At 43.8% G+C, this 14806-nt stretch overlaps 1 protein-coding gene across 1 annotated transcript in view; it reads right to left on the bottom strand.

Moving 5' to 3' along the window:
• Positions 1–1963: 1963 nt before the first annotated feature.
• The window catches only part of LOC126485058 (probable G-protein coupled receptor CG31760), a 613409-nt gene continuing 600566 nt past the window's right edge, over positions 1964–14806 (bottom strand). Inside the window, exon 11 of the mRNA XM_050108660.1 lies at positions 1964–2533. Coding sequence (XP_049964617.1) covers positions 1964–2533 — 570 coding nt within the window. The remainder of the gene's footprint in view (positions 2534–14806) is intronic.

The following is a 14806-nucleotide window of genomic DNA, read 5'->3' as shown; positions in this document are numbered from 1 at the left end:
TCCGAGAATTCTGATGATGTAGAATCAGTTAAGGAGTAACGGTTGTATCACGTTTATTTCATAAAAGACTGTCATCGATACATCCACACCAAAGCTTTTCAAACTACCGAATAAATCAGTAGCAGAAAAGCACGGTGTGTCAAATAAAAAAATGTTTGATGTCTCCTGGACAAGAGATACTTAGGTGGATGAAGAAATTAAATATATTTTTATATCTGTCACAGGAAAGTGTGAGGCGTGTGAGGCGTAAAAATGGAGAGCTGCGACAAATTAACCTTCAGGATTGTTGGCCTGGATTCGACTCAAACAGAAGATGACGAACCGACATCTCCGTGGAAATTGTCTCTACGGCTACTGCTGGAGAAGTGTCATTAGTATGATACCTTTGTGTTATTCTTATAAATGGTCGTTTACTGTCGTAAGGGGGCTAGATCCGAAGCGCTTGGCATAATCATTCTTAGGACATAAAACGATGTTGGCGTCTGTCTGTGTCTCAGGCAAAAATGCTACGGTGAATCCACCCCGAACAGGTCTTCAGTTCGCTTTGGCAAGCGATATAGCCTAATTAAGTGCGGGAAGGGAACACAGGTAGTATGGGTGGGGTAGAACTAAAGATACCGACTTGAAGAAAATTCAAGTTGGCGGAGTGATGGCATATCCGTCTTGGACGAGGACGCATTTGGAGAACAGATAAGTTTCAAGTATTATCACCGTTGTAGCAATTCATGTTTTGTTGTGAACGACACATCATTCATTATTCGCCAGTCAGGGCTGCTATAATGATTTATCATCCTGTGGAATAAACGACGTCGTAGTGCTTGTGCGATAAGAGGAGGGTCTGCTCGTGTAGCTATAATGTACTGATAAGAACATTCATCCAGATGGGCTTGGATGAGGAGTTGTTCTCTTCAGATCCCTTCCGTAACTGCAATTGCGTGAACCACTTATGTCGAAGTAGAGGCTCTAACAGTGTCCTCTGTTACAGTCAGTGGTTCTGATACAATACTCCAATATTATGCAGGTACGACGACAGCCTGATAAATATTTACAGATTCGTAGGAAGTGTTACAACTAACAATTTTACTTTGACACTGCACTGTTGGACCTAAAACGATGTTGGCGTCTGTCTGTGTCTCAGGCAAAAATGCTACGGTGAATCCACCCCGAACAGGTCTTCAGTTCGCTTTGGCAAGCGATATAGCCTAATTAAGTGCGGGAAGGGACACAGAGGTAGTATGGGTGGGGTAGAACTGAAATACCGACTTGAAGAAAATTCCAGTTGGTGGAGTGACGTCATATCCGTCTTGGACGAGGACACATTTGGAGAACAGATAAGTTTTAAGTATTATCATGTTTATTGTGAACGACACATCATTCATCATTGGCCAGTTAGGGCTCCTATAATGATTTCTCATCCTGTGGAAAAATTGGCATTGTGGAGCTTGTGCGATAAGAGGGGGGTCAGCTCGTGTAGCTATAATGTACTGATAAGAACATTCATCCAGATGGGCTTGGATGAGGAGTTGTTCTCTTCCGTAGTTGCATTTTCGTGAACCATTTACTCTATCAGTGTCCGTAGATATAGACTTCCATTAGAGTCTGTGATTCTGATACAATACTCCAATACTATGCAGGTACGACGACAGCCTGATAAATATTTACAGATTCGTAGGAAGTATTACAATTAACAAGTTCACTTTGATACTGCACTGTTATCCTTTAGGCCAGACGGCACCCACAAAGCGGATCCAACGATTCGCGGAGAGCTCAAGCACTGTGCTCGGAACAAAATTAACAGTTCGGAATTTTCGTGTGGACGGTGGTTCTCAGAATAAGGTCAAAGGAAACGGGGGAGGAGCGACAGTTTCCTTGCAGCGGCAAGGAATACGCAGGATGGAGCTGACACGCAGCTCACGTGTGGGGTCGTGACAGCACCGGCCACGGGCTGGAGGCGGTGACAACGTCACACCGTCACTTCCTCGGTAAAACGGTTCTTGTCGTCGAGGTTGATGACGATGGCGTGCGTCCTGGCGTGACCGGACTTGAGGTTGCGGTTGCGTCGTTGGTCCGGACTGGTGGACGCCGCGCCATCGGCGTCCGCGGCGGACCTTCTGGAGCCGCGTCGGTGCACCACTGTGGAGGACGGCGCCCCCACGGCGGCGGCGGCGACTGCGGCGGCCGCGGCTGACGAAGACAGCGGGTCCAGGGGCGTCGAGAGCTCCAGCTCGGGGGCGGAGGCCGCAGCCGCCTCCGAGGAAGAGGTGTTGGCGGAGGCGGCGGCAGGGAGTGGAGACGCCGCGGCGGCCGCCGGCACCGACGTGCCGACGAGGCGCTCGGCGACGGCGGCCAGCGCGCTGTTGAGCTGCGGGGGCGGCGAGGCAGCGGAGGCGGCGGGGACGGCCTCCTCGGGCAGGCCCGGCGACCGCGCCGCCTCTTGCATGGCGGAGATGCGCGCCGCTAAGTGGCGGTTGCCCAGCCGCATGTTCTTCTCCTTGAGCAGTTCCAGCTGCGCGTACACCCGCTGGAACTCCTCCTGTGGACATAGGCATCCCTACTTAGCCGTGATTAAAGACTCTCTATCAACACACCAACTGGCAGCTCCGAACGATATTCGAGGCCATACACTTGAAATCGACCTTGCTGTGCTGGTACTGCGAACGGCTGAAAGCAAGGGGAAACTACGGCCGTAATTTTTCCCCAGGGCATTCAGCTTTACTGTGTAGTAAATGATGATGGCGTCCTCTTGGGTAAAATATTCCGGAGGTAAAATAGTCCCCCATTCGGATCTCCGGGCGGAGAAAACTCAAGAGGAGAAAGAAAACTGCCGTTCTACAGATCGGAGCGTGGAATGTCAGATCCCTTAATCGGGCAGGTAGGTTAGAAAATTTAAAAAATGAAATGGATAGGTTGAAGTTAGATATAGTTGGAATTAGTGAAGTTCGGTGGCAGGAGGAACAAGACTTCTGGTCAGGTGACTACAGGGTTATAAGCACAAAATCAAAAAGGGGTAATGCAGGAGTGGGTTTAATAATGAATAGGAAAATAGTAATGCGGGTAAGCTACTACACACAGCATAGTGAACGCATTATTGTGGCCAAGATAGACACGAAGCATACGCCTATTAAATTAGTACAAGTATATTTGCCAACTAGCCCTGCAGGTGACGAAGAAATTGAAGAAATGTTTGATGAAATAAAAGAAATTATCAGATAGTGAAGGGTGACGAAAATTTAATAGGCATGGGTGACTGGAATTCGTCAGTAGGAAAAGGGAGAGAAGGGAACGTAGTAGGTGAATATGGATTGAGACTAAGAAATGAAAGAGGAAGCCGCCTGGTAGAATTTTGCACAGAGCACAGCATAATCATAGCTAACACTTGGTTTAAGAATCATGAAAGAAGGTTGTATACATGGAACAACCCTGGAGATACTAAAAGGTATCAGATAGGTTATATAATGGTAAGACAGAGATTAGGAACCAGGTTTTAAATTGTAAGACATTTCCAGGGGCAGATGTCGACTCTGACCACAATCAATTGGTTATGAACTGTACATTAAAACTGAAGAAACTGCAAAAAGGTGGGAATTTAAGGAGATGGGACCTGAATAAACTGAAAGAACCAGAGGTTTTACAGAGTTTCAGGGAGAGCATAAGGGACAATTGACAGGAGTGGGTGAAAGAAATACAGTAGAAGAAGAATGGGTAGCTTTGAGGGATGAAGTAGTGAAGGCAGCAGAGGATCAAGTAGGTAAACAGACGAGGGCTAGTAGAAATCCTTGGGTAACAGATGAAATATTGAATTTAATTGATGAAGGAGAAAATATAAAAATGCAGTAAATGAAGCAGGCAAAAAGGAATACAAACGTCTCAAAAATGAGATCGACAGGAAGTGCAAAATGGCTAAGAGGGGAAGGCTAGAGGACATATGTAAGGATGTAGAGGCTTATCTCACTAGGGGTAAGTCAGATACTGCCTACTGGAAAATTAAAGGGACCTTTGGAGATAAGAGAACCACTTGTATGAACATCAAGAGCTCAGATGGAAACCCAGTTCCAAGCAAAGAAGGGAAAGCAGAAAGGTGGAAGGAGTATATAGAGGGTCAATACAAGGGCGATGTACTTGAGGACAATATTATTGAAATGGGAGAGGATGTAGATGAAGATGAAATGGGAGATACGGTACTGCATGAATAGTTTGACAGAGCACTGAAAGACCTAAGTTGGAACAAGGTCCCCGGAGTAGGCAACATTCCATTGGAACTACTGACGGCCTTTGGAGAGCCAGTCCTGACAAAACTCTACCATCTGGTGAGCAAGATGTATGAAACAGGCGAAATACCCTCAGACTTCAAGAAGAACATAATAATTCCAATCCCAAGGAAATCAGGCGTTAACAGATGTGAAAAATACCGAACTATCAGTTTAATAAGTCACGGCAGCAAAATACTAACGCGAATTCTTTACAGACGAACGGAAAAACTGGCACAAGTCGACCTCGGGGAAGATCAGTTTGGATTCCGTAGAAATATGGGAACATGTGAGGCAATACTGACCCTACTACTTATCCTAGAAGCTAGATTAAGAAAAGGCAACCTACGTTTCTAGCATTTGTAGACTTAGAGAAAGCTTTTGACAATGTTGACAGGAATACTCTCTTTCAAATTCTGAAGGCGGCAGGGGTAAAATACAAGGAGCGAAAGGTTACTTACAATTTGTACAGAAACCATATGGCAGTTATTAGAGTCGAGTTACATGAAAGGGATGCAGCGGTTGGGAAGGGAGTGACACAGGGTTGTAGCCTCTCGCCGATGTTATTCAATCTGTATATTGAGCAAGCAGTAAAGAAACAAAAGAAAAATTCGCGGTGGGTATTAAAATCCATGGAGAAGGAATAGAATCTTTAATGTTCGCCGATGAAATTGTACTTTTGTCAGAGACGGCAAAGGACTTGGAAGAGCAGTTGAACAGAATGGACAGTGTCTTCGAAGGAGGATATAAGATGAACATCAACAGAAGCAAAACGATGATAATGGAATGTAGTCGAATTAAGTCGGGTGATGCTGAGGGAATTAGATTAGGCAATGAGACACTTAAAGTAGCAAAGGAGTTTTGCTATTTGGGGAGCAAAATAACTGATGATGGTCGAAGGAGAGAGGACATAAAATGTAGGCTGGCAATGGCAAGGAAAGCGTTTCTGAAGAACCGAAATTTGTTAACATATAGTATAGATTAGTGTGTCAGGAAGTCGTTTCTGAAAGTATTTGTATGGAGTGTAGCCATGTATGGAAGTGAAACATGGACGATAAATAGTTTGGATAAGAAGAGACTATAAGCTTTCGAAATGTGGTGCTACAGAAGAATGCGGAAGTTTAGATGAGTAGGTCACATAACTAATGAGGAAGTATTGAAGAGGATTGGGGAGAAGAGGAGCTTGTGGCACAACTTGACAAGAAGAAGGGATCGGTTGGTAGGACATGTTATGAGGCATCAAGGGATCAGAAATTTAGCACTGGAGGGCAGCATGGAGGATAAAAATTGTAGATGGAGACAAAGAGATGAATACACTAAGCAGATTCAGAAGGATGTAGGCTGCAGTACGAACTGGAAGATGAAGAAACTTGCACAGGATAGAGTAGCATGGAGAGATGCATCAAACCAGTCTCAGGACCGAAGACCACAACAACAACAACAACAACGCCTCAAATTTGTACCCTGTTTTAAGGCACTCATTACACCGGAACAAGGTTTTCTGCATGTGGTACAGCTTATATAGGGATGTCAATCTGATGCTTAATACACGTAATCCCATATGAGCTAAAATCTCATTCTCGTCTTTTTTTCATTTGAAGCTTTAGTAATATATTAAAAAACGAAACTGTCACGGAAGCAAAGTTATTTTGATTTAAAAGTAACACGTATCGCTGTGGTTAGGCATCATAAAATTATACAATACTGTTAAATGAAGTACGTTGCGCCGGCTTACTAAAGCTCTACGTCAACCGTAAACACGTGAACCCGTCGAGATGAAAATCTGGTCGCCAAAACCACTAAAACGAACTGTGGGGACCTTCAAACTGTCATAGGAACAACATGCCAGTTCCGACTACATATTTGTATGACGATCCTCGGCTTTCCATTATCTCTTTGTCCTGATAGCTTGTACTTGTTTAAAATAACTGAAATTCTCTCATCTTGCGTACTTCTAAGATGTGGTCTCCATTTCTTTGTATATTCTTCCATGTTGTCATCTTCTTCTGGTATTTTCTCAGTTCTTATAAGATCCCAAAGTGAGAAAAGTTTGAAAGAGCTTACAAATTCGTCTCAGAATACTCTAACATTTATTGCAACCAAAGACTCACTGCCAAGATAACCACAACCGCTACTTTGTGAAATTTTAATCTTGTGTCTTTTGTCGTCTTGTTTTTCAACGATTCATTGATAAAACCCAATTTGCACTGTACTACATTTATCTTATTCTGTATGCCATTATATTCAATTACGTTGATATTGCACTATAAATTATTAAAACAGGACACTTGTTCCAATGACTAATCTTCAGAAATAAATTTTAATCTGTCTCGTTTTTACTCATAGTGGTCTATAACTTTAGTTTTACTATTGGATCACAAACCAGATATGGAAAAAAGTTATGTTTTATTCCAAATGGAACTACACATTGGCCTAACCTCATTCGAGGGCTCTTGAATCACCAGTAAAATTGTTTTTTGGTGTCGTTGAAACTATTCACCAAAATCTGAACATCTCCAAGAGGGACTTTCAAGCCAATCACCCTCATAAAGCAAGGAGATAGGCCTTCTGTATGTAAGATTGGTGTGTGTGTTCTGTCAGACATGTCCGATATTTCATCTGCAGGCATGACTGGCTTGATAATTTCAGTGCAGATACAGTACAGGGTCTGAGCCTAATGCGGGAATACGGGACTCGCTGCGAGCATGTACGTGAATCGACAGTGGACGCTACTGAAGCGTGACAAGATGAGAATTTGGGTAGAACGGGAAATGTTAACTAATAACCAAGGCGGTTAGCTGATTGTAAGGAAATGACGTAAAATCTTAATCTGGATGATCGGACACGGAATTCAACCGCCATTCTCTTGGATACAGTAAGAGAAAAGGTATGAGATAGTTTGAAGAAAGACTGAATCAGACACGTTGAAAACATGGAATATTATTGGAAATAAGGGAAATAGGACATCGAAAGGAATTAAAATTTTTACATGTATCCTAGGTGACCAAGAGGGAAGGACAAACTCATGGTACGTCCAGTGTATTGTGGATAATATCATGCGTCGACTATTCACTGCGTAACAATAAGGAGATGAAGCACACAGAACGGAAGGAGGAAACGAAATGAAAATTCAGGGGTTGAGAGGGTATGTGATTCACACTGATGAGCCAAAACATTATGACCACCTGCTTAATACTTTGTTTGTCCCACTTTGGAACGAAATATATCGCTGATTCTGCGCATCAGCCATCCGACAGTCTGTTAGTAGGTTTCTGTAGCTACGTGTAAGGTCACAGTGTGAGTAACAGGACGCGGACGTGGTGATGGCAACAGCGCCCCAGGTGGGTTCTGTAGGATTTACATCAGACGAATCTGGTCTCCGAGACACCAACACGCTTTCATCATACTGGGCCTCAAACCACAGTAGCACGGTTCTGACTGCGTCACACGGACGGTTATACTGCTGAAAGGTGACGTCGCCATCGGGGAAGACATCAAGCACAAAGCAATGTAGGCGGTTGGCAATTGTTAGCTTGACTTCGATTTCTACCACCGGTATCATGCAAACGTAGGAGAATATCTCCCACAGCCTTTTACTGCTGCCACTGTAACAACAACGACTCTGTACTGTTGTACATATAAGTAATTTTTTTTCTTCAGATTTTTCGATAAACTTGTGTAATTGATGTTCTGATTTCATTTATTTTTTGTTTCATGCCACTGTGTTAAGAAAACTGTAAACAAGTTTCAATGTGAATATTAATGTTTATGTCAAATGTCAAGTAATATCGTGATAGAACTGAAATGTAACAAATTTTGGAACTGTTGTAAGATGTTTAAAATTGTAACTGTGCGTCTGGTCCATGCGTAGGCAATGTGCTATGGTATGTAGAATGCAAAACCTCGGGTGAATGCCCCGTCTGTCAGGGAGCGATAAAAGGTGGGTGGCAGGCGAGCGCGGGAAAATGCGCGCGGGCACTGCACGGCACAACGGGCTCAGCAGTTGGAGTTTGGCACTGGTTTGAGCAACACCTTCTGGAGCGAGGACGCTCTCCTGGAAGACATAGCTTCTCTGAGCCTCGGGTATGCCGTTCCAATGCCCACACAGCATGGCAAAATTCCATAGGCACTAAATGGAAAAGTATTGCGATGCTAAGAAGAATTAAAGTGCCGATACGTCAAGAGCCATAGCTGTGGTTGTATGTGTGCTCTGTGCCTCGCCATTTCGCCCCCCTCCAACCGCCGCATCGATACTAGCAGGTAGAAACTTTTAGTACTGTATTCGTGTGGATCAGAGAGTGAACTGTGCAATAATAACCTAAATTTTACCAGAATTTTCCCATCATTTAATTATCCTCACAACTAACCTAGACAGGGTCCTTTCCAAATATTGTGCAATCCGAGTGTCCCGAAATGAAAAATTAAATTTTGTGTTAATAATAATTATTTGCAGACCTAGCTATGTTAAAATGGTGTTTAAAGAAATGTTTTGCTAATGAACCAGTAAATGAATAACGAAGGTCTAACGAAGTTGAAAGATAGCATTAATATTGACACAGTAATGAAGTTTAATTATTTCGAGACAGATATAAAGGTATTTAAATGAGCAGTAAATAAGATGAAAAGAGTAGTAACTTATATACTGGAAATCTTAAACGCATAATAAATTCAGTAATCATTTTTAATACAATGATCATAACAGCTTCAGGGTCCCCCCCCCCTCCCCTCCTTTTATTCATTTGAATTCTGAAGTGTTCCAAATTGGTTTGACCAGCAAAAGTTAAAGTCTTTATAAAAGTCACAATTTATGAGAGTTTCATCTTTATGAAAACTGACATTTTGTGTGTGGCAAGAAAGTGATATTTCTAGGGTAACCTATGCCCGATTTTAATCAGATTGATAGACAGTATAAAGATTTGTAGTATACATTATAGTGTAGTGCTACGTATTCATGGTTTTTCCATATCAGTACAGAACGTGAAACTATCAGTTCCATATATTTTCTGGTTCTAAAATTCTACTATATTATGCAGTGTTACTACTTGTTGTTTTGCATGAATATCTACCAACTTGTACGGGGAAGAAACTTAGTTAATGCCTAATTAGGCTCGCGACCGTATTATTATCAAATTGGTAGCATCTTCAGTGTTGCTTTTGGTCCATCCTGACGTGTAGTTGCATTTCGAACTAGCTTGACGGATTTTTGTTATTACAGAGTCTGATTGGCTACCATTCAGGAACACGCGCGATATCTTTCTCATAAGGTGAACCCCGCTCACTTACCATGGTACAGGCTTTAACGAGTACTGTGTCACGCGGAGGTTACACCACCAACCTGCGTCCTCAGTACACAGCACATTTAGAGCCACCGTTCACCTGGATGACGAGGTTGTGGAGACGACCAACGACCTAGCATAGCAAAAATGTGATTCACCCGAAGAGCCGACACGTTCGGATTGATCGATGGACCAATTCCAATACTCCCGTGCCCACAACAATCGTAACTGACAATGTAGTTTCGTCAATACGGGAACAAGTAGGGGTGGGCTGCTGTGGAATTCCATGTTCGCATTATACGGTGAGTGGTGTGCCCCGAAATCCTTGTGCGTGCACCAACATTGTGTTCTCTCGGGAGGGACCTCATAGATCATCATATATCCTACTTTACAGAGGAGACAAGCCTGTGAAACCTACGTTCTGTGTACAGTCGTACACGTCCAACCATTTAGCGCCTAGTGGTGTTTTCACCCTAGTTCTGACCCTTTCCGTAGATGCCTACGACAATAGCATGTGAACATTCGGCCAGAGTCGCCGTTTCCGGAATACTCATTCACTGACTCGACGTAATAATAATCTACCCTTTGTCACAGTCTCTTATCTCAATGAATTGACCCATATGCAGCCTATATCCCGCTAGCGTGATCCCTTCTCCGTGTCTGCTGTGCTTACATACAGTGTGTGATCAAAAGTAATCGGACAGTCCCAAAAATATACGTTTTTCATATTAGATGCATCGTGCTGCCACTTACTGCCAGGTACTCTATATCAGTGACCTCAGAAGCCATTAGACATCCTGAGAGAGCAGAATGGTGCGCTCCGCGGAACGACAGTCTTCGAACGTGGTCATGAGATTGGGTGTCACTTGTGTCATACGTCTGTAGGCGATATTTCCACACTCCTGCGATCTGATAGTGAAGTGGAAACCTGAAGGGACACGAACAGCACAAAAGCGTTCAGGCCGACGTCTTCTGTTGACTGACAGAGTCAGCTAAAAGTGGAAGAGGGTCGTAATGTGCAATAGGTAGACATTTTTCCAGACTATCACTCAGGAGTTCCAACCGCATCAGGATCCGCTGCAAGTACTATGACAGGCGGGAGGTGATAAAACTTGGATATCACAGCCGAGCGGCTGCTCATAAACCACACATCAGTGCTGTAAATGCCAAACGACGCCTTGCTTGGTGTAAGGAGCGTAAACACTGGACGATCGAACAGTGGAAAAACGTTGTGTGGAGTGACGAATCACGGAACACAATGTGGCGACCCGAGGGCAGGGTGTGGGCATGGCGACTGCCCGGTGTGTAGTGTCAACAGTAAAATTCGGAGATGTTAGTGTTATGGTGCGTTTTCCTTGCAGGGGCTTGCACCCCTTGTTGTTTTGCGTGGCACTATCACAGCACAGGCCTACATTGATATTTTAAGCACCTTCTAGCTTCCCCTGTTGCAGAGCAATTCGCTCATGGCGACTGCATATTTCAACACGCTCGAGCACGTGTTCAGAATGCACGGCCTGTGGCGGAGTGGTTACACGACAGTAACATTGCTGCAATGGACTGACCTGAATCCTATAGAACGCTTTTCGGATATTTTGGAACGCCGTGCCAGGCCTCACCGACCGACATCGATACCTCTCCTCCGTGCAGCACTTGGTGAATAATGGGCTGGCATTCCCCAAGAAATCTTCCAGCACTTGACCGAACGTATGCCTGCGAGAGTGGAAGCTGTCATCAAGGCTAAGGGTAGGCCATAACCGTATTGAATTCCAGCACTACGGATGGAGGGCGCCACTAACTTGTATGTAATTTTCAGCCTGCTATCCGGATACTTTTGATCACATAGTGGTACTTCTGGTATCGCGTCACGTGCCTGCAAGGCCACCAGGCGATATCCAACGTTGCGGTGAGTAGTGGTCATAATGTTTTTGCAGTGATTACGAAATGTAGTCAGATTAAAAACTCGGCAGTATCAGACCACTCATCAGTATGACGTTACACCCTCTCTGGCTTGGATGCGTATTCTGTTCGGTGTGTGTCATACAGACACTGTATCTTGCCCTGAAGCAAGCTGTCCCACAACTGTAGTGACCGGTCCTCGAATATCTTGGATAGTGACACAGTGACTCTTCAACGCCCTAGCTGTTCTCGTAGATGTTCTATCCTGACAGGTCTGGTGATATTGCTGGCTGCTGGAGTATCTCAACACCACACACATAGAGACACGTGCCATGTGTGAACGAGCATTGTACTCATGAATAACGGCACAACGCTAGTGTCGTACAGTAGGAAACACAGGGGTGCAGGATGTTCATGTGGTATCTTGGTGCCGTCAGAGTTCCCACAATCACTAACAATCGTTACCTGAAGTCATGCCGTTTGGCGTTGCATATCGTGAACCCAGAAGTGACACTGTGCCTCTTTAAAACATTGGAAAACTGCAACCTCTCCAGGGTCGCCGCCTTACTCGCCAACTATGGTCATCCGTGGTAGCGTTGAACCACGATTTAACACTAGACGCAATGAGACGCCAATCGTCAGCAGTCTATGTGTCGGTCACGGCACCACTCCAAGCCCAGCCGATTTAGGCGTCCCTACTCCATGTGCTAAGTCTCCGATTGACGGTGCTGGATTGAACAGAATAAGAGTATTGCAGTGAGCCGATTACAATGTTCACCGTTCCCAGGCGCATATCTGAAGGGGCTGCTGTATGCTTTGTGCATAATATGGCGATCCTTCCGTGAGGTCGACGTCGTCGACCGGAACTTGGATGACAAGTTTACCTGCCCTCACGTTGCTATGCAGTGAAACAAAAGGTCACTGTCATATAGGAAAGCCCCCAAAATCTGGACAATGTACGATTAGATTCGACGGACAAATGGAGACCTATATTTAGTCCAGTTTTGAAGTAAAGTAGTCTCGTTCACGAAAATTGTAGTTTAATGAGGTATTTCGCCTTTTTCGGGCACCATCAGATTTTCTGTGACAAGAAGAACGGAAAATATCAACAGTTGTGGGTATGTTCCTATCATGCACAGGTCAAAATAAAAACATCAACGAAGCGTCAATTTGCAAAGACAGGAAGCCTATCATGTTAAAGAACTGGAAATTCTTGAACGTACATGCACGATCTGTGATAAACTGCATAGTCATCAGCTGATTAGTAAAATCGGCCGTGGCAGAACACGCACTGAATGAGACCGACCACGTAATAAAATTCGCCGACACGGAAGTTGTGGGTGTAGAGAAGCACTATCACACGCGCTTGTTCAGAGAAGCTGTAGAGATACAAAAATACGCGAACAGTTTGAACAAGAAAGAGGAAAGCCTTAAGGTCAACGGATCCTGGCTTCCCGTACTGCAGCGAACGACCGTCGCAGGTATCAAGAGGAGAACCGCACCGGAAATGACCGCGGAGAAGCCCTCGGACGTTGGCGCGCCAGGTACATATAGTCTGCGGCCGCGAGCTCGGCTCCAGTTCACCACCGGCAATGGAGGGAGAAGCTTTGAAAATTCCAGCTACTCTTGCTGGCGAAACGTCAGAAAAATCAGTAGATGAACGTCGGCCGAAGAACCCGAGACGGAAGCCAATAGGCAGTTTGTCAACAAGTAGCCACGAAAGCCTCAACAATTTTGTGATTAGTAAAAGTTAGAATTATTTCGTCTTGATGATGTTAATTTTAATAATATTTGGTAGGCTGACCCTTTGCCGAAAAAAATGTTTAATTCTTATTGATACAGTTGTTATATCCATTCCTATTCACGTAGACTATGCTCTCTACTTTTATTGCATTTTATTTAGGCCCACATTACCTACCATTACGTCCTAGAACGCGTGCGGCCTTCTGGTACTCCAACTAAATGTTCCTCTCCTAAGTTCTATATAGCAATATCCCATCATGTTTAGTAATTTTTTAACGTGTTCTGTCTTTAGATTGTCTTGTGTTCAGTAGCCTAATTTTTAGTTTGTATTAGTACAGACGATGACAGTTTTGCAAGAGTCGAACCATTCATGTATCTGGGATCAATACTTTCGACTAAAAATGAGGTGCAGAGGTGAATATGGCAAACGATAATGCATGCGAACCGGGTGTACTACAGCTTAAATCACCTATAGATGTCACGAATTGTATCTCAGGAAAACAAGATTCGGCGGTACATGTAACTACTGCGACTGGTAATGTTGCTTGGTTGTGAGACACGAGCAAATACACAAACAATGCACTTGAGAGGAAGATTTTAAGAAAAGATACTGGCCCGTCGTACAATATAGAAACTGGAATACAGGAAAGAAGACACAGTTATGAGCTATATCGGCTGCTTATGAAATATGACATTGAGTGGCTGCAAGAAGACTATAGTAAGCAAGACATGCTCTTCAAGCTGAGGGTACTCTCCCTAACAGTGTATTAGTTTATCAGCCAACTGGTAGGTGTGCAAGAGGTCGTCCACGAATGAAATGTGTAGACGCTATTCTAGTGACTCAGGAAGAAGCAAATCCATCAACCAGCATTGAGGATGCCCGAGACAGAAGTATATGGGCAAACACATGTAATCAGGTTTTGTGATGTTACAGTTCTATTCAGTCATGATTCGTGGACTGGCTGTGTTGATCATTTCGTTGCGTTTTATGTTTACGTACTTGTATATTTTTTTCATCTGCCATGCGAATAATTAGCCGGTTTATGACTACTAAATGATGATGTTAATGACGATCATGAACATTTACTTTTATTTAAATCCGTAATTAAAAATACTGACGCACGCCATCTATGTCAGTATCCGCTACTAATAATCTCAACAACGCACCTAGTCCAACGCTTAACTGTTTACAGGCTTGTCTTCAGTTGTGATGATCAGCTTCACCACACTGTATTTAAATGAAGCCACAGGTTTGTAATTCTGTATGTGTGGCCCAATGGCTGCACTGACCTCGGTGGCGTCATGTGTATATCCTAGGATATGTTTGCACTTCCCATTTTGCCTCTGCTGCCGTACTTCTTCTTATTACTCTTATTTATTGTATAGGTACATGCTTGTTTAGCGCGATCTTGGCGTATACTTATTTCATAGATTAACAGCATACGTAAGCTGACATTTTTACTGAGATCTGTGCGTGATAGTACCATACCCACGAGTGTTTATATTTTTTTGTATTCTTTGTTGTAGAAATGTAATGAAGACCTAAAAAAGAAAATGAGCCACTAAAATATAATGTTCACAACCAAGGCTGTTTTACCTTCTAAATAATCTTAATACAGTTGCTGTACAAGCCAGCCTGAATGA

This window comes from Schistocerca serialis, chromosome 6 (genome assembly GCF_023864345.2).
Source record: "Schistocerca serialis cubense isolate TAMUIC-IGC-003099 chromosome 6, iqSchSeri2.2, whole genome shotgun sequence".
Taxonomy (NCBI): Eukaryota; Metazoa; Arthropoda; class Insecta; order Orthoptera; family Acrididae; genus Schistocerca; species Schistocerca serialis.
This window is presented reverse-complemented; position numbering and strand designations above follow the sequence as displayed.